General features: G+C 35.2%; 1 protein-coding gene across 5 annotated transcripts in view; it reads left to right on the top strand.

Moving 5' to 3' along the window:
• The window catches only part of asap2a (ArfGAP with SH3 domain, ankyrin repeat and PH domain 2a), a 197,144-nt gene that overhangs the window by 122,383 nt on the left and 55,741 nt on the right, over positions 1 to 19,020 (top strand). For 3 of the 5 annotated variants that reach the window (XM_039748872.1, XM_039748874.1, XM_039748876.1), the window contains exons 5-10: positions 2,321 to 2,370; positions 10,304 to 10,433; positions 14,436 to 14,521; positions 14,615 to 14,690; positions 18,294 to 18,380; positions 18,922 to 18,930. In XM_039748872.1, coding sequence (XP_039604806.1) covers positions 2,321 to 2,370; positions 10,304 to 10,433; positions 14,436 to 14,521; positions 14,615 to 14,690; positions 18,294 to 18,380; positions 18,922 to 18,930 — 438 coding nt within the window. The remainder of the gene's footprint in view (positions 1 to 2,320; positions 2,371 to 10,303; positions 10,434 to 14,435; positions 14,522 to 14,614; positions 14,691 to 18,293; positions 18,381 to 18,921; positions 18,931 to 19,020) is intronic. The other 2 variants (XM_039748873.1, XM_039748877.1) reach the window with 1 other exon arrangement.

Genomic DNA, 19,020 nt, shown 5'->3' on the forward strand with positions numbered 1-19,020 from the left:
TCTTAGTATCTTTAGAGATAGTTCCTGTTATAGAATAAACCTTTAAGAAGGTGTCATAGCTCATCATTTCCTGCAATTGTTTATCACTCCTGCTGGGTTTCCACAAGCAGCATCTTTTAGCTTATAATCATCACAGCTGATTGAATTTCAGCATTGCCACATTTCAGATGTTGAATTAAAACACTGATGAAATTGATATCTTTTTTGTTCAAGTATATTTGAAAGATCAATCATTAACACTGTTGTTATATTCTTGTCATTTATCTTGTAGTATAGTTACCAATGATGAATATGCCAAATGAACAGTCAGATTTAGGACTTTTTTAAGATAAAGGGAAACTGACTAAAGACATTCTTGTTTTAATCATGTTAAGACAGAGAGGGGAACATTGCATTCAAAGGTAAAAGTGCACTAGAACATATTGTAAATTTAAGCATAACATTAAAGTAACAATTACACAAGAAAAGGAAGAAACAAAAACAATGCAATTAATTTTTTCTTTTATTTATCTGTATGTGATACCTCTCCTTGGATGAAAACTATGATTATGTAAAGATACAAAATTTTGGTGTACTTGAGAAAAATAAGATTATTTCTAGTAAATTAGTAAAATTTTCCATAAGCCACTTTGGTAATCATCTCCTAATGTGTGATTGGTGTCATACCCAAATCTTATTATCAACCCTAGGTGGATGTACGACCCTAGCAATATACTTCTTTTCATGACCTTCACCTTCTGTTCCTTCAGTATATATGCATGTGTGTTCATACTGTATATAAACAGTGTAATATATTGTGACTGTTGCTCAGCTGGCAAAGGCATGTCATAGTCGAACTGGCCCAAAGGACACACTTGTCATGGAGTGTACAAGTAAAGAAGACAATACTGATTATTGGAGATCTGACTCCAAAATATAATGAGTAAACACATGTCAAAGGACAGCAGTCTTTATGTATAGTGAGTTCCCTGGAACTGAGTTCTCTTGGAGAAGACTGACAGACTGATGAAAGACTGGCAGAACACAGTGTGCCTTTGTGAGGAAACATTGTTACGTTGCTCTTTATGATCTATGACAAGAAATCATGGAACAGTTCTGCTGTACCTGGACATTTTGTGAATATGGGGGCTCTGAAATACACTGAAATACACTCTGAGATTCTGAACCTACTGAGGTGGCCCCTAAAGTTTACAGGACATCGCCTGACCACATAAGTGCCCGGGTGACTGTTAGAGAATTCATCTTATTTATATGTTAATTTTGTAAAATTGCTTTATCCCACTTTAGAGACATGGTGAGATACATCCTAATGGTAAAATATTGTGCAATTAAAATGTAGTTATGCTGTTTTATTTAGCTTAGTAAACCGAATCTTGATAATTATTGCATTGCGTTTTTATATATATATATATATATATATATATATATATATATATATATATATATATATATATATATATATATAAAGATTCAGACACACTTGAACTCTTTGCTTGACCCCCTTAAGTGCATGAGGCATTTTACAGAGGAGTGAGCACTGAGTGGGGTTGTGTGACTGGGTGAGCTTTCCATTGGTTCCAAGTCCTGGGCTGATTGTTACCTTTCAGCTAATATTGTTGGGATTGGTTTTGCCCCCACATGACCCTTAATTAGATTTAAGAATATTATTCAAAATATATGTCAAATGGCACTTTTCAAATGTCCGATAACAAATAATACATGATTTAGTGTTTTTCTATATTTAAGCCCAACCCAAGATGCTTTATAAGTACAGAACATAAGTAAAATGTTTTGTTTTTTTTTTTAATTTTATTTTACAGTTGGAGCTCACGTAGGTTAAGTGATTTGCTAAGGGGTGAACCATGCTGTTTAGAATCCAGGGCTTGGCATTGTAAGCCAGTTCAGAAAGCGGACAAATTGATATATGTATCTGAATCCATATATCTGTCGTCTCTGAACCCACTTTTTAGTATAGGGTTGCAAGGAGCAAAGAATAGATGCCAGGATTAACCCAGGTTGCCATGTCATGTGTAAGATAGTTGTGTAACCTTCAGTGGCCCAGCTTTTTAATTACAAACCTTTGAGGCAATCCTTTAGTGTAATATACTTAATGCACTACATCGCAGCCATTATAGTGATGCATTGGCTTGAATAGATATTTACTCTCTTGTCATGGCTTCTAGAATACCTGTAGAATAAAAATGAAATGCAATCTATAAATTTAAAATCATTTTACAGTATGTACTGTATATATAATTTGTCCTTTGCACTGTGTCAACAATTAATGAACATCTTTCTTTTTAATTCTTTTTCACTACAGGATCTGAAAAAGCCTTTTGATAAGGCCTGGAAAGATTATGAAACAAAAGTGTAAGATTAATTTATAGTATTCACTTATTTCCATGTATTATTTTTATAAATGAATGGAATGAATGGTAATGGGAGTACATTACAGCAAACAACCCTTTATTTCCCAGATAAATTTAGTTTATTAAGTTATTTTTCATTTCCTTTAATAACACAAACACACTGAAATGTGAGTCCATGTATTGGTTGTGGGATTTTTAGAGCATTTGTGTTAAAATGTGTTGTGCTATATTTTACAAGCTGCAAAGGACATTCTTTACTAAAAGGGTAATTTGACATGTTATATATCCAAAAATAATAAGAATTGAAATTGCATTATGGTCTGGATTTGCTTGAAGAATCCTTTTAAACACTGACTCTGCCACAAGTGTTATTAGTTTGTGATTAAATGAAATCCAAAACAAAACAAAAAAAAAGATTTTGAAGGGGAGTGTTTCTTGAAAGAGCTTTCGGGATATTTTACTGTACTTATTAGTTCTGATCTTAATATTCTTCAGCAAGGCTTGGCCAGCTACAGTATATTTAGGGACATGAATGATTGTTTAATTGTAGTCACGTGTGGTATTAGCTTCACTGCCAATAAAATAAAAAATACCTATAGTAGTTATGCAGTAATGTACAAAAAGAAGTAATTACTTAAATGTATAGTAGTAATTTGTGCAGTTTTTGTTCCATTTCTAGTAGAGCAGCTGATTTCAGTTAAGGTTCCCTTTTCTAGGAGTTAGTATTGCTCTTGGCTTTTTGTGCTGCAAGCTGACCAACATGCATTGTCCAAGATCTCTTTTTATTTCCAGACATAAAGGGATGAAAACCTTAAATTCAAATGCAACTTTGGCCCCCACAGCGTTAAACTGGTTTGATTCCACCATATATGTATATGTTGTGGTTTGAAGTCCATTTAGAAGTTGCAAGCCTATGCTATATTTGGGTGCTCCTCATGTCAGCCAAGCAGTCTTCAATTGTTGTAATTGGCACAAATGCTACTAATATGAACTTTATCAGCGTCTGTGGCTTTGTCCAGTGAAATGGTTTTAAGCAGTAGTTGTAATGCACTTTGAATAAATAATATTTTGTCTCTATATGGTTTATTTTCTAAACACCCTCTGACCTACAAAATGATTAGAAGACTGTGGTCAAAATTAGATGTACGTCAGCAGGACTGCACAATTAGGTTTTAAGCTATGTGTGTATTTTGTAATCACTTTCCTCAAATTTGGTTAAATGTACTATCCCATTTCCACTATATTATATGGTAAATATTGCTTGGCAAATATATATTACCAAGGTGTTCCAGAGAATGGCCAGAATATTCCCTTAAATATTTTTTCTGTGATTTAAGAGCCTCATTAAAAAGCCTTTCAGTATTTTTCACCTCACAATATGCCTTGCAAAACTATTTAGACCCTTATACTTTTTCATATTTTGCTGTTGCGACCCCTATTTTTGGAAACATTTGAAGTACACTTTAATATTCTGTACCTGCCGTGCACATGTAAATTAAGTGTACAGAAGAATTATTATGACACATATAAGTAAAAACTTTGAAAAGAAGCATTGTTGTGAAAGTTTGCAGAGATTTTGCTGTGTATCAGCTGAGCTGCACAAAATTATCTTCAAAAAACACTTTACTAATCGAGTGACATTTACATGCGTAGTACTTATGATTTACGAATGAAAAAAAAACTATGGGTTTTCTAGGCTAGAAAATCAATTTCAGAAAAAAACACAATAATGAAGACCAAACAGGCTTTAACTCATACTAGGAATTAAGTAATTAAAAAACATAACAATACTTTGGTCTATAAATATCCGTGTGATCACACATAACCTTTGGGTATATCTGCATTGTACTCTATGAATCCATCTATTTAAATATAGCAACTGTTCATTTGCTATAACAGGAAAAATGTCTCTGAGTCAACAATATCAAAGTTACTTCATAATTTTGACTTTCTTGGCAAAAAACAAAAATTCGAAGAAAACTCTGGGACATAATATAAATGTAAGGCAGCTTTTGAACTGAACTTGAGCTAGTTCTTGTGAGGTGTGAACTTGCACAGCACTGGTGGCCAGCCTATATAACTTCTGAAATTTGTGGTAAGTTAAACATACTGTATGTAGTTTAAACCAAGCTCAGTACATTATCCAAAAGACCCATAGTGTTGGCAACATCACACAATGTGGATGGATCTTCTCAGAAGGTGATGGAAAGCAACTAAGACTGATGGAAAAAAAAATAATAATAAAATATCCAGAATATAGGGTAAGTGAAAAGTACTGGAAAAATTGTTTCCATCCGCAGAAGATAAAAGCTCATCAGAATACTGAACCAAAACATAAGGTCTATGTTACATCAGAGTGGCATAAAAATAAGGTAAAGGTATTTCAGTAAAAACGTAACTAATTTGTAGAGTTTGTGCTAAACATATAAACATTGGTCATAAGAGACACTAAGACTGATTCATTCTCAGATCATGATTCTATTAACTTCCTAAACCTATATTTCCACTGCAAAATTGGGGAATTTGAGACATTTTCTGAGCACAATGAGTACAATGCGGGTATTATCTTTAGATAGTGATTGCAATCCATCACAGGACACAGTCACTTATTTTTTCAGTAACATTTTTTTGGGCAAGTTTAGATACACCAATTAACCTAATAGTTTTGATCCACCAGTTATCTTAACACTCACATCTTTGGGATGTGGAGGAAGAACGGACTTCCCAAAGATTAAAACAAACAGACATGAGGAAAAACAGTAGCCTGGTCAAGATTTCAACCAAGGACCTTGGAGATAGGAGGTCATTATGCCACCCATTTATGTAGTCATTAAACAGTTTTATTTCCTGTTAATTTTTGGAAATATTTATTGTAAGATTAGGGGGCTTTGCCCCCTGCTCGCTTCTTCACCCACCCCTTCCCCAAAGAGGCGCGATACGCCAGCCAATTCACATCTCTGCTGCTCACGTTGTGAAGTGGGGAGTGGGCTGAACACGCTAAAGAGATGCGGATGGTTCAGCTGCTGGCTTGCTGCTCCTTGTTGCCAAGCTGCGTGTTCTGCTTGTCCCGCTGCGCATCGATCATTTAAAAGCCTGTACAGCAGCTGTCCTTTTGTCTCACTGCCTTGTCTCACGGAATTTTAAAGTGTCTTTCACTGGACGTTAAAGTGTCTCTCGCGAGACGTCAAAGTATCTTCCAAGAAGATCACGTTTCGACCCAAGATTTTTTTATTATAATAGAGATATCTTGTCATTCTAAGTGTTAAGTCTGAACATTTGGGTTTTGAATTAAATATTACATTTAGAAATATGTGTGTTTTGTAATTTCACTCTAAGGAACGTCAAAAGACACATCTGAATGCTTTTACAAGGCATAATGTACCTTGCTGTTAGGAGTTTGCTTTGAAGTTGGGCAGACTGCATTCTGACAGTTGCCCCTAATAGAGTAGTAACTTTGTTCTTGTTAAACCATTACTAAATAATTTCTTAATAAACCTTAAGAAAAGCAAAAAATATTTTAGTAAGATGGCATACTGATATTCTATAATACCATCTTTGGGAAGCATGTTGCAAATTCATTTAGCGTTCAGAGGACTTTGACCACCCCGTTACCATTAACGTTTTGACTTCTAATTGTTTTGTAGGCCAGAAAATCTACACATGGAATGGTACATATTCATAACAACAATTTGATGAGCTTGCTTTTATTTGCCAGAATAAATTTTAAAAGCTGGCTTCAGAATCACTGCATTTATCACCAGAGTTTTTCAGCATCAAATGTGCTTTTAAAAATAGCTGTTGTAGTAACGCATGAAACACATGAAATGCATTTTTTGAGCTGACAAATTCTGACAAACATAAGTAATTTGTGCATTTTTGGGATGCCTTATAATACCACTCTAAAGGAATGGCCCTTTCCTGTGCATGATGTGGTTTTATTTTTCTCCCTGAGTGCATGAGTGGGAGATGCATCCTATTTAATAATGAATCATGGCCTCTTCCTTGCAGTACTAAGATAGAGAAGAGAAGAAAGAACATGCAAAGCAGCATGGGATGATTCGGACTGAAATCAGCGGGGCAGAACTTGCTGAGGAAATGGAAAAGGAAAGGCGATTCTTTCAGCTACAGATGTGTGAGGTGAGCAATAATTAATGTGTGCACAGTACATATACCAAACCTTAGGGTAGCTTCAGCTCAATTCCTAGTGCTTGCTTCATTCTGTTAAGAAGTTAGTATTAATTGAGAATTTTTCTCATGCAGAGAAACAGATCTCTGGGACTTCAGTATGTTAAATGTTTTTAAATTTATAAGAAAACATTACATTTCTTCACAAAATGTATGGTTTGACTCTATATAACCTGAAACTGTATTTTGCATCGGAAATACCAAAGAAATCTGAGTTGCTTGCTGCTCAGTATTTCTTTCCTCACCAACCACACTCCATGTTTTAATCAGAGAAACTGAAGAAGTCTATCAATGATACTGCTTGTAACCCTGACAATAACTTCTCAAGGATAGCATGATGATGCAATGGTAGGCACTTCTATCTGATTGATCTGAAGTGTACAGTGTACATTTTACATTTTCTCTCAATTTCTCTGAAATCATCTGTTTCTTGGTGTACCCCATCCAAGAAGCTAAAGTTTGTTGGAGGCAGCTGAAAGTGGTATGAAGACTATTAAATGTTTCCCGACTGTGTATAGCAGTGCAGGTCTGGGGAATTTGGAATTTTCTCTCTCTGTGTGGATACACCAGTTTTTCCCTTACATCCTAAAGATGTATGTGTTAAATTAACCGGTAACTCAAAATTTACACAATATTACTGAGGGTGTCCTGAAGTGGACCCCAGACCCTTGCAGAGTTGGTTGATGTCTAGTCTTTGTCTCTGTTACCCTCAATGAATTAAGTAACTGTGAAAATGGATGGATATCAGCATATTTGCAATATAAAAAGTTTTAGGATCACAATCTATCAGGTCAGCATCTAATGTTTAATTTTCACACCAGATGGATAGATATTTATCGTTACCTTTGTTTGCATTTATTGTGTCTTTAAGGGATTATCCATCAAGATTTTAGAATCAATTGGTACAAAGCAGTTTACATAATCTTAAGGCCTCAAATGACATTTTAATAGCTAGCAGCAAGCTTTCAGAATATGGTCTTTGAATTTTATATTAGATGTTGCTTTCAAAGGTTTTGCATATCAGTTTCTTTGTTAATAATGTGAAGTGTTTTAAAAATAAAAATGAATACATGGCAATCAAATATGTGCTTTCTTTGTGCATAAACTTATTCTTTAACTTGGTTCAATCTGAGCTTGTGCCTGCATGTCAAAAATAGTTGGCAGACATGTCTGAGTCAACATACACATTTGGCTGAACTGGCTAGACATTACTACATTTGCTAGTTTATGATTTCTTTGTGGTGTTTAGCTTATTATGGGCAAAATTCTTTTAATACAGTAATAAACAACAGTGTGTGAAAGCAATATGGTAACTCGCCTACACCTTTAAACTAGTCATCTATAAACATGAAATCTTGGTGTTGGCAGCTGTCAAGCACTATAAAGAATGCTGGCTCAGTTTTAATGTTCGTAAAATAAATTTATCTGCAGGGCTTTGTACAATTTCTATACATAGACTCTGTTAATTACTAAGATAAAATACCAGGCATTCAAAGTTATAGAGCAATAAGTGAGGAAAATTGCATTTTTTGCTATTATTATACTGTGTATAAGGACAAAAACAAAGAGAGGTTTGGGGATCCACACTATATACTATGGAAATGGTTTGTAGAGAGGTCTTTACAGACATGAGTTCCAAACTGAACTGTTGCTTCTTACAAAATGGCTGCTATAAATATATGACAAACAGGAAATGATGACAGAGATGAGTGTAGCCTTAGAATCGAATGTGACGTCATGAGGAGGTGGGATCTGGTGCCATGGAAGTGGTAGGTGGAGACTGGGGACCGGAATAGGGCTTAGGATGCTGGGTTTTCTGTGGGTCTACAGGGGAAAAGGAGAAAAAGTTAGAGTATAGCTCAAACCCCCAGTCTGAAGTGGAAATACAAGTGTTTGACCCTCTAAGTTGTCTCCCATGTGCTCATGTGTGAAAACTGTAACTCCTCACAAGCTGAGATTATTCTGTGTGCCTGAATACCACTTGTATATTCCATATACTACTGGAAAAATTGTTTCCATCCGCAGAAGATAAAAGCTCATCAGAATACTGAACCAAAACATAAGGTCTATGTTACATCAGAGTGGCATAAAAATAAGGTAAAGGTATTTCAGTAAAAACGTAACTAATTTGTAGAGTTTGTGCTAAACATATAAACATTGGTCATAAGAGACACTAAGACTGATTCATTCTCAGATCATGATTCTATTAACTTCCTAAACCTATATTTCCACTGCAAAATTGGGGAATTTGAGACATTTTCTGAGCACAATGAGTACAATGCGGGTATTATCTTTAGATAGTGATTGCAATCCATCACAGGACACAGTCACTTATTTTTTCAGTAACATTTTTTTGGGCAAGTTTAGATACACCAATTAACCTAATAGTTTTGATCCACCAGTTATCTTAACACTCACATCTTTGGGATGTGGAGGAAGAACGGACTTCCCAAAGATTAAAACAAACAGACATGAGGAAAAACAGTAGCCTGGTCAAGATTTCAACCAAGGACCTTGGAGATAGGAGGTCATTATGCCACCCATTTATGTAGTCATTAAACAGTTTTATTTCCTGTTAATTTTTGGAAATATTTATTGTAAGATTAGGGGGCTTTGCCCCCTGCTCGCTTCGTTCACCCACCCCTTCCCCCCAAAGAGGGCGCGATACACGCCAGCCAATTCACATCTCTGCTGCTCACGTTGTGAAGTGGGGGGAGTGGGCTGAACACACGCTAAAGAGATGCGGATGGTTCAGCTGCTGGCTTGCTGCTCCTTGTTGCCAAGCTGCGTGTTCTGCTTGTCCCGCTGCGCATCGATCATTTAAAAGCCTGTACAGCAGCTGTCCTTTTGTCTCACTGCCTTGTCTCACGGAATTTTAAAGTGTCTTTCACTGGACGTTAAAGTGTCTCTCGCGAGACGTCAAAGTATCTTCCAAGAAGATCACGTTTCGACCCAAGATTTTTTTATTATAATAGAGAGATATCTTGTCATTCTAAGTGTTAAGTCTGAACATTTGGGTTTTGAATTAAATATTACATTTAGAAATATGTGTGTTTTGTAATTTCACTCTAAGGAACGTCAAAAGACACATCTGAATGCTTTTACAAGGCATAATGTACCTTGCTGTTAGGAGTTTGCTTTGAAGTTGGGCAGACTGCATTCTGACAGTTGCCCCTAATAGAGTAGTAACTTTGTTCTTGTTAAACCATTACTAAATAATTTCTTAATAAACCTTAAGAAAAGCAAAAAATATTTTAGTAAGATGGCATACTGATATTCTATAATACCATCTTTGGGAAGCATGTTGCAAATTCATTTAGCGTTCAGAGGACTTTGACCACCCCGTTACCATTAACGTTTTGACTTCTAATTGTTTTGTAGGCCAGAAAATCTACACATGGAATGGTACATATTCATAACAACAATTTGATGAGCTTGCTTTTATTTGCCAGAATAAATTTTAAAAGCTGGCTTCAGAATCACTGCATTTATCACCAGAGTTTTTCAGCATCAAATGTGCGCTTTTAAAAATAGCTGTTGTAGTAACGCATGAAACACATGAAATGCATTTTTTGAGCTGACAAATTCTGACAAACATAAGTAATTTGTGCATTTTTGGGATGCCTTATAATACCACTCTAAAGGAATGGCCCCTTTCCCTGTGCATGATGTGGTTTTATTTTTCTCCCTGAGTGCATGAGTGGGAGATGCATCCTATTTAATAATGAATCATGGCCTCTTCCTTGCAGTACTAAGATAGAGAAAGAGAAGAAAGAACATGCAAAGCAGCATGGGATGATTCGGACTGAAATCAGCGGGGCAGAACTTGCTGAGGAAATGGAAAAGGAAAGGCGATTCTTTCAGCTACAGATGTGTGAGGTGAGCAATAATTAATGTGTGCACAGTACATATACCAAACCTTAGGGTAGCTTCAGCTCAATTCCTAGTGCTTGCTTCATTCTGTTAAGAAGTTAGTATTAATTGAGAATTTTTCTCATGCAGAGAAACAGATCTCTGGGACTTCAGTATGTTAAATGTTTTTAAATTTATAAGAAAACATTACATTTCTTCACAAAATGTATGGTTTGACTCTATATAACCTGAAACTGTATTTTGCATCGGAAATACCAAAGAAATACGAGTTGCTTGCTGCTCAGTATTTCTTTCCTCGCCACCAACCACACTCCATGTTTTTAATCAGAGAAACTGAAGAAGTCTATCAATGATACTGCTTGTAACCCTGACAATAACTTCTCAAGGATAGCATGATGATGCAATGGTAGGCACTTCTATCTGATTGATCTGAAGTGTACAGTGTACATTTTACATTTTCTCTCAATTTCTCTGAAATCATCTGTTTCTTGGTGTACCCCATCCAAGAAGCTAAAGTTTGTTGGAGGCAGCTGAAAGTGGTATGAAGACTATTAAATGTTTCCCGACTGTGTATAGCAGTGCAGGTCTGGGGAATTTGGAATTTTCTCTCTCTGTGTGGATACACCAGTTTTTCCCTTACATCCTAAAGATGTATGTGTTAAATTAACCGGTAACTCAAAATTTACACAATATTACTGAGGGTGTCCTGAAGTGGACCCCAGACCCTTGCAGAGTTGGTTGATGTCTAGTCTTTGTCTCTGTTACCCTCAATGAATTAAGTAACTGTGAAAATGGATGGATATCAGCATATTTGCAATATAAAAAGTTTTAGGATCACAATCTATCAGGTCAGCATCTAATGTTTAATTTTCACACCAGATGGATAGATATTTATACGTTACCTTTGTTTGCATTTATTGTGTCTTTAAGGGATTATCCATCAAGATTTTAGAATCAATTGGTACAAAGCAGTTTACATAATCTTAAGGCCTCAAATGACATTTTAATAGCTAGCAGCAAGCTTTCAGAATATGGTCTTTGAATTTTATATTAGATGTTGCTTTCAAAGGTTTTGCATATCAGTTTCTTTGTTAATAATGTGAAGTGTTTTAAAAATAAAAATGAATACATGGCAATCAAATATGTGCTTTCTTTGTGCATAAACTTATTCTTTAACTTGGTTCAATCTGAGCTTGTGCCTGCATGTCAAAAATAGTTGGCAGACATGTCTGAGTCAACATACACATTTGGCTGAACTGGCTAGACATTACTACATTTGCTAGTTTATGATTTCTTTGTGGTGTTTAGCTTATTATGGGCAAAATTCTTTTAATACAGTAATAAACAACAGTGTGTGAAAGCAATATGGTAACTCGCCTACACCTTTAAACTAGTCATCTATAAACATGAAATCTTGGTGTTGGCAGCTGTCAAGCACTATAAAGAATGCTGGCTCAGTTTTAATGTTCGTAAAATAAATTTATCTGCAGGGCTTTGTACAATTTCTATACATAGACTCTGTTAATTACTAAGATAAAATACCAGGCATTCAAAGTTATAGAGCAATAAGTGAGGAAAATTGCATTTTTTGCTATTATTATACTGTGTATAAGGACAAAAACAAAGAGAGGTTTGGGGATCCACACTATATACTATGGAAATGGTTTGTAGAGAGGTCTTTACAGACATGAGTTCCAAACTGAACTGTTGCTTCTTACAAAATGGCTGCTATAAATATATGACAAACAGGAAATGATGACAGAGATGAGTGTAGCCTTAGAATCGAATGTGACGTCATGAGGAGGTGGGATCTGGTGCCATGGAAGTGGTAGGTGGAGACTGGGGACCGGAATAGGGCTTAGGATGCTGGGTTTTCTGTGGGTCTACAGGGGAAAAGGAGAAAAAGTTAGAGTATAGCTCAAACCCCCAGTCTGAAGTGGAAATACAAGTGTTTGACCCTCTAAGTTGTCTCCCATGTGCTCATGTGTGAAAACTGTAACTCCTCACAAGCTGAGATTATTCTGTGTGCCTGAATACCACTTGTATATTCCATATACTGTATATGCAGCTTTAGACTCCTGTTACGTCATACCACAGTTTTTTGTCAAATCTTGTCAAACACTGGCTGAGACAGAACTCAAAATATATTGAAAAGAATTCAATTGCATGGATTCCTGTGAGTTGTATTGTGTTGTGCCTGATAATGCCTTTACAATTTCAAAGTCTTTTATAGACCTAGAAATCCAATCCAAAGTTTGTGAGACCATTCAGTCTATCTGCTTCAGGGGATTTGTCAGGCATTAGGTCATCAGATTAGACCTAGGTTGAATACTTCTAGAAATTAAGCAAGACATCTAACTCAGTAGTATCTTCGGATACTAATACAATAGAACAGTGCTTTAATTCATTAGTTTTTTTTTATTTTGTATACTCAGACTCCCATACTTTACCTTATATACTATACAATCCCGAAGAGGACATTGTCTTTTTGTGACCATTTGGAGGTCAGAGTTCAGGATCAGCCATTGTATAGTGAGTGCCCTGTAGCAATTTTAGCAAAGTACCTTACTCAAGGGCAGCGCAGATCCCTAGCCTCAGACCTGCCACTGCCCTTACTCTTCATGAATCATTTTATTAAGAGATAAATGCGTAAAAGGAAGCAATAGTTAAAGTCGAATTAAACTAGAATTCATTCACAATACTCATGTGGAAAAGTTTCAAAAATATTCAGTAGTTTATCTTGTTCCACCAAAGTCAGGGTATAGCATATACGCTATAGAAGACAAAGAAAAGAACATCAACATTTACAATATTGAACTACTTCACCTTGTTTTTCGCATTAATTGATGTTTGAGGATTTGTTTGTGATCAAAAGACCCTGCTGCTTTACAACAGAGTTGGTAGCAGAAACTGAAATAGAGCAGATGTGCCAATTTGTAAAGTGGCATTTGAACAGTACACTGTGAAACATAATGTTTGTGTAGTATGTAATGTATTGTACCCAATGTTTCTTTTACACATATGGTGCTCATGGGATATGTTGACAGAATTAAGAAGGTATTGTCTGCAACACCAAAGCATCTAATGAATATTGAAGCCACCTGTGCTATAAACATGATTTTCCTGGGAGTTACAGGAAGCTTAATCGTTTTAGTGAGATTTAGAAAAAAAATGTGGATTACTGAAGTGCAATAATCCTCTCTAAAGACAGGTTTTAATGCTTTTCATTTTGTAGTGAAATTGTGAAAGGGTGAAGCAGATCGTCACCACCACAGAATAACAGAAGAGTCATTTCCTTAAAATGCTTCTCTGGAAGCAAATCAAAAACATTTTTTTGAATACAAACTCATCTTTCAATTATTAGAACAGCTTGGTATGTTAATGTTAGGCTGATATCCAGAAGGCGTGTCAGCTAGCATGCACATCTTGTGTTTCTTTTTTTTTTCTTCTTCTTTCATTGTTCTTTAGAAAATAGCTTTGCTAGCCTGCAACTACAATCCCACTGCACAAACCTGATTTCCAAGGATTATTTGCCTAAAATCATATGTTTTGTAGCTATTCCCACCTTAGTATGGCAGTTCTTGGTACTGAGTTGTACACTCAAATTGAATTTTTGGCAAGTTTGCATTTGTCCTCAGTACTCATTTCATTGTTGTAATTACTTTTACAGAGATATGTTTTCACTTTGACATTAAAAAGTCTTTTTCTGATGATTAATGTTAATAAAAGTCAAATTAAATCCACTGTAATTCAGTGCTGTGTAACAATAAAATGTAGAAACTTCCAATACTCTTTATTGGTATTGTATGTTTGGCAGCATCAAGTACAAGAAAGAAATCAACTCTTGCAGGGCCAGACTTATTCATGCTACTCTTATCTGGACCCAGTAATTAACCCCCAATGTTTTTGGGAATGTAGGAGAGGAAAATCACTGTGTCACCATACCCGTTAGCAATATAGAAAATATATTTCATTTTTTCATCACTTCTTATTTTAACTGTTTTGCAGTATCTTCTGAAAGTTAATGAGATCAAGATCAAGAAAGGAGTTGACTTGCTTCAGAATCTCATTAAGTACTTCCATGCCCAATGCAAGTAAGCCTTTTAAATTGTCACCTAGACTGTTTTCTCCACCTATGCAGTTGCTTCCATTTTTTAGTGATGTTCTAATAACTTTTATGCTTCCAGTTTCTTTCAGGATGGATTGAAAGCTGTGGAAAGCCTTAAGCCATCAATGGAAAAGCTGGCAACAGATTTGCATGCGGTAAAAGAACATGTGTCATTGGATAAAACATAAAATGAATATCACTAGTGCAAAGTGTCTGTTGTTGCTAATATTCCAGAAAGCAGGTCATGTGTTTAAACAGAGACTGGCTTTGAAACCATGTCACTGTCTGTGTGAACTTTGTACATTTTCCTTATGCCTTGTTGTACTCTGGTTTGCACTTGTGTGTGGTTAAAGGTTGACTGTAAATTGGCTCTGACTTGACTGGACATGGGTGCATGTGTGTGCTTGTGATCTGTATGAGACTGGCATCTAATCCAAGGCTGATTCTTACTTAGCACCCAGCACTACTAGCATGAGCATTGGCACTGTGCTACTCTGAAATGGAATACTGTAATTGGAATGTGAAATGTAATATAAAAAATAATTTAGTTAGGAAATATTTAAGCTTTCCAATCTTGTTATTGAGACAGTTTCCTTCTCTTGCCCATTTTAATTGTGAAACTTCTCTTGTTAAGTAGAAAGAAAATCACCTATCAAAATTATTTTTTTCTTTTTCTTCTTGTTTTAATGCAATCAATTTGGTCTTTTTGCCCCTCTAAATTTAATTTGGTGTGTATGGTGTTAGTTGCTTTGTTAAGGACTGTGAGCCAGTTTTATATGTGCCTATCACGTTGCCCATTTTTGGATTTTGCTGAGCACATCTTTGCACAGCTACCTATGTAGCATTCTAATGCTTCAAGCACAAAAAGAGAACTGCCTGTAACAGTGTACAAGTCCATACTCTATGAATGCAAGCACTAAAACTGTCTATAAAACTTAATTACATTTTTTTGCCTAATTCAAACTGTATATTTATCATATCTAATATATTAATTCACCCTGCCATGTTCAATGTTTCAGATTACCTTGTTTTTTAACCGAATAGCTGTTGTATGTGCAGCTTTCACTTATCACCTCATCCTTCCTCAAGACACATTCACCTCAACGCTGGTCACAGAGTGACAAAATAGTATAAAACGTAATTTTGCTTAAGTTTTAACACTGATATGAGTTCTTGAAACTGGGTACAGAAAGACAAAATATTATCAATAGGAGAGGTACAATAAGATCTAGTTCTTGATGAGTGAGGAGATCCTAGATGTTGAGCTGTACATAGGTGACCTGGTTCTGGGAAAAAGTCCAATGGACGGGCAACTTAATGAATTCCAGCAGGACAGACAGATGAATCCTCTTCTTATTTAAATACTGTCTGCAAAAAATGTTTCAAATAAAAGATGCAGATTACTGGAGTATGCCTTATTCCCCTGCTGTTTGCTATAATCAGAACAAGTGAAAGAAGATTTGCCTGGCTTTCAACCCTGTCCCTATCTAATATCCTTAGTACAAGCTAATTACTTTTATTCGTAACTTTTATTGAGTTTATGTGTCTCCATAACAGTTTAAATCACAGTGATATTCTGATTATTTATTACTAGGTATATGCCATTTCTTTGTTATCACTGCTAAGCATATACAGTAAATCACCATTTACAAAAACAGAAATAAGGAAAATGCATAGTTTTTGTTAGCAAGTCAGTGGGAATTAGAAATTTTCTTCAGTTTATTTTTGTAGCTTACTATATTTCACTGCTTGCTTCCCATATCAAAAACTGCTTTTAATTAATTTCTTAAAAATCTAGTGTAATTAAAGGTTGTTGATAAATGTTTGTATGCTTAATGCTTGTGTGGTTTTGCACATAATAAAGATTTATTTTTGCATGCTGCACACATATATTGATTAATCATTTGTCATAAGTACACAAAACTAAATAAATAATTTTTAATTCAGCTGATATTAATATATAGTATCTATTATAACATTCTCAAACTCGTGATAGGGTGAGGGCAGGTGAAGCCAGAATTACTGTAGTCTATCCTGGCAGCATTGAACACAAGGCACCAACAAACCCTGTCTGGCTTATCAGTCCATTGTAGTGATCACTCACGCACTCTCCCAGTCCCTCTAAAACATCAGTTAACCTTCATGTTAAGATTGGGGGCTCAGGGGCAGGGGTCAATGCAGAAAATGCCACACAACAACAACAACAACAACAACATTTATTTATATAGCACATTTTCATACAAACAGTAGCTCAAAGTGCTTTACATATTAAAGAATAGAAAAATGAAAGACATAATTATAAAACAAAATAAATCAACATTAACATCGAATAAGAGTAAGGTTCAATGGCCAGGGGGGACAGAAAAAACAAAAAAACCACAGGAATAATATGCAGTCTCCACAATCATAGTGTCTAAGTGTAAGACCCATGATGCTGAATCACTGTGCCATCTTGTGGTCTTGAATTAATATTTAGTAATTTTTGAGTAGTACCCATAGCAACATTATAAAAAGATGAATATCAGAGACACAGTCACCTTAACCAGGGTGCAGAAAGTAAAAAGAGCACACACCCTTGCACTATGAAATAAGGGGGTGTCTGTCATCCATCAGCATTTTAGCTTAGCTGTCATTAATCACAAAGTTAGAAGCATTAGGATTGGCAACATTTCAGTGACAGTAGGATTGTGACTTCTTTCAACTATTAGTAGCTTAGAAACTCTTCTTTTTCTCCATGTTTACTTCATCACTGCATGATATGATCACTAAATGCAAGATGTTTAGAGGCAGTTATTACATCCATTGATTTATCAATTTTCCTAACATTTTATCCAGCTCAGTTGCTGCAAGCTAATTTCAATCCCATTAGCACTGAGTACGATGGGGAATCAGCTGATAATAGGACACCAGGTCATTACGTGGAATATCTTCAAACATGCCTATTCTTATATATTTTAGTTTACATTGTTTTTAATACTTTAAAATGGTTTTAATAAGTATTAAGATGGTGACCTACTATATATCACAACGTTAATGTGTTCATAATAGTTAAGAAAATAATCTATGGTCTTTTAAATCACCACCACAGTTCTCAATACTGCAAAGCAAATTGTAGTTCATCAGTTTTCAGCCTCCATGATGTGTGACCCTGTTGTAAAAGTCAGCTGTATTGGAGTCACTTTCTTTTCAAATATTTTATTTATTTACCTGCAACAAACAGTTGCTGCTCCCAAACCGTAACTCCTTCATAGTCTACTGTGCTAGGTGCATTATTTTTGATAATTGTATTCACAAAATATTGTTTCTTTTTCAAAGAGATGGTCAATCAACTTTTTTTTCTTCAATTCAGTGTCACAGGTTTTTGAAAGCTGTACTGACAGCATCAAGTGTAAGGCAAAGCACAGTCATTGTTACTGAGCAACATCAGAGCCTCCAATCAACATTTTTTGAGAAAAACTGAAGTGACAATAGAAAAATGTACAATAGGAGACCATGTGTAATCCTCGCAGACAGTGACCAAGCTGAAATTCAGATGGTTATACCATGTTATGGTTTCATTTTAATATTGGAGTTGATGATTAGCAGGAGGAACCATAATATAAAAATCTATTTAAAAACATATAATTGAATCCAGTGTTGATAAATTAAGCATATACAGTACAGTATGTACTGTACAATAACATAATAATGTGTTTCCAAACTAAAATGCTTGGCTCACCATCAGATCTCCTTTAGTTACTATTGTACTGTTTCTTTAGATAAAGCAAGTTCAAGATGAAGAAAGAAAACAGCTGACCCAGCTTAGAGATGTCCTGAAGTCTGCCTTGCAGGTCGAACAGAAAGAGGTAAGTGCAGATGTTCACTTTTATCTTTTATTATATTTGGATTTTAAACTGGACTTTTTTGTTACCATCATCAAATTTAGAATGTAAAGCTTTGTAAAATTGCTCCTTATTTATTTTAAATCTGAGTTATAACTTGCATGCAGTTGTATTAGTGATTAATTTTTATACTGCAACATTTTATTTTGATTATTTATAAAATCCTGTGAGTGCTTAAATGGCATATGTGTATACCCTGAAAGTAAACCTAAAGTACTGCAGGCAACAGTACATCAACTAAAGTGTTTCTCATAATTCAGTAGTAATTAATATTTTATAATAGAATATATTTTTCTGTGTAAAAGTAATTTGTTCAGAATAATAATAACAATTAGAAATCCTATGATAAATCATGTTTTGCTTGGTAATGGTGTTGTTCATTGGAAGCTAATGCCCATACATACCCAGCTAGTTTTGTGGTAATGTTGTGTAAATGTATTATATTGCTGTTTCTTAAGAATATTTCTTTCTTCTTCCTCACTGCTTCCTCTCTTTGTGAACGAAGTCTAGGAGAGTAAGTGCTTTTGATTTTTGGTGAATGGTTATTTTACTCATCACCTAACTATTCTCCTTATAAACTGCACCCCATCCAAGGCTTTTACCT

This window comes from Polypterus senegalus, chromosome 3 (assembly GCF_016835505.1).
Source record: "Polypterus senegalus isolate Bchr_013 chromosome 3, ASM1683550v1, whole genome shotgun sequence".
Classification (NCBI taxonomy): Eukaryota; Metazoa; Chordata; class Cladistia; order Polypteriformes; family Polypteridae; genus Polypterus; species Polypterus senegalus.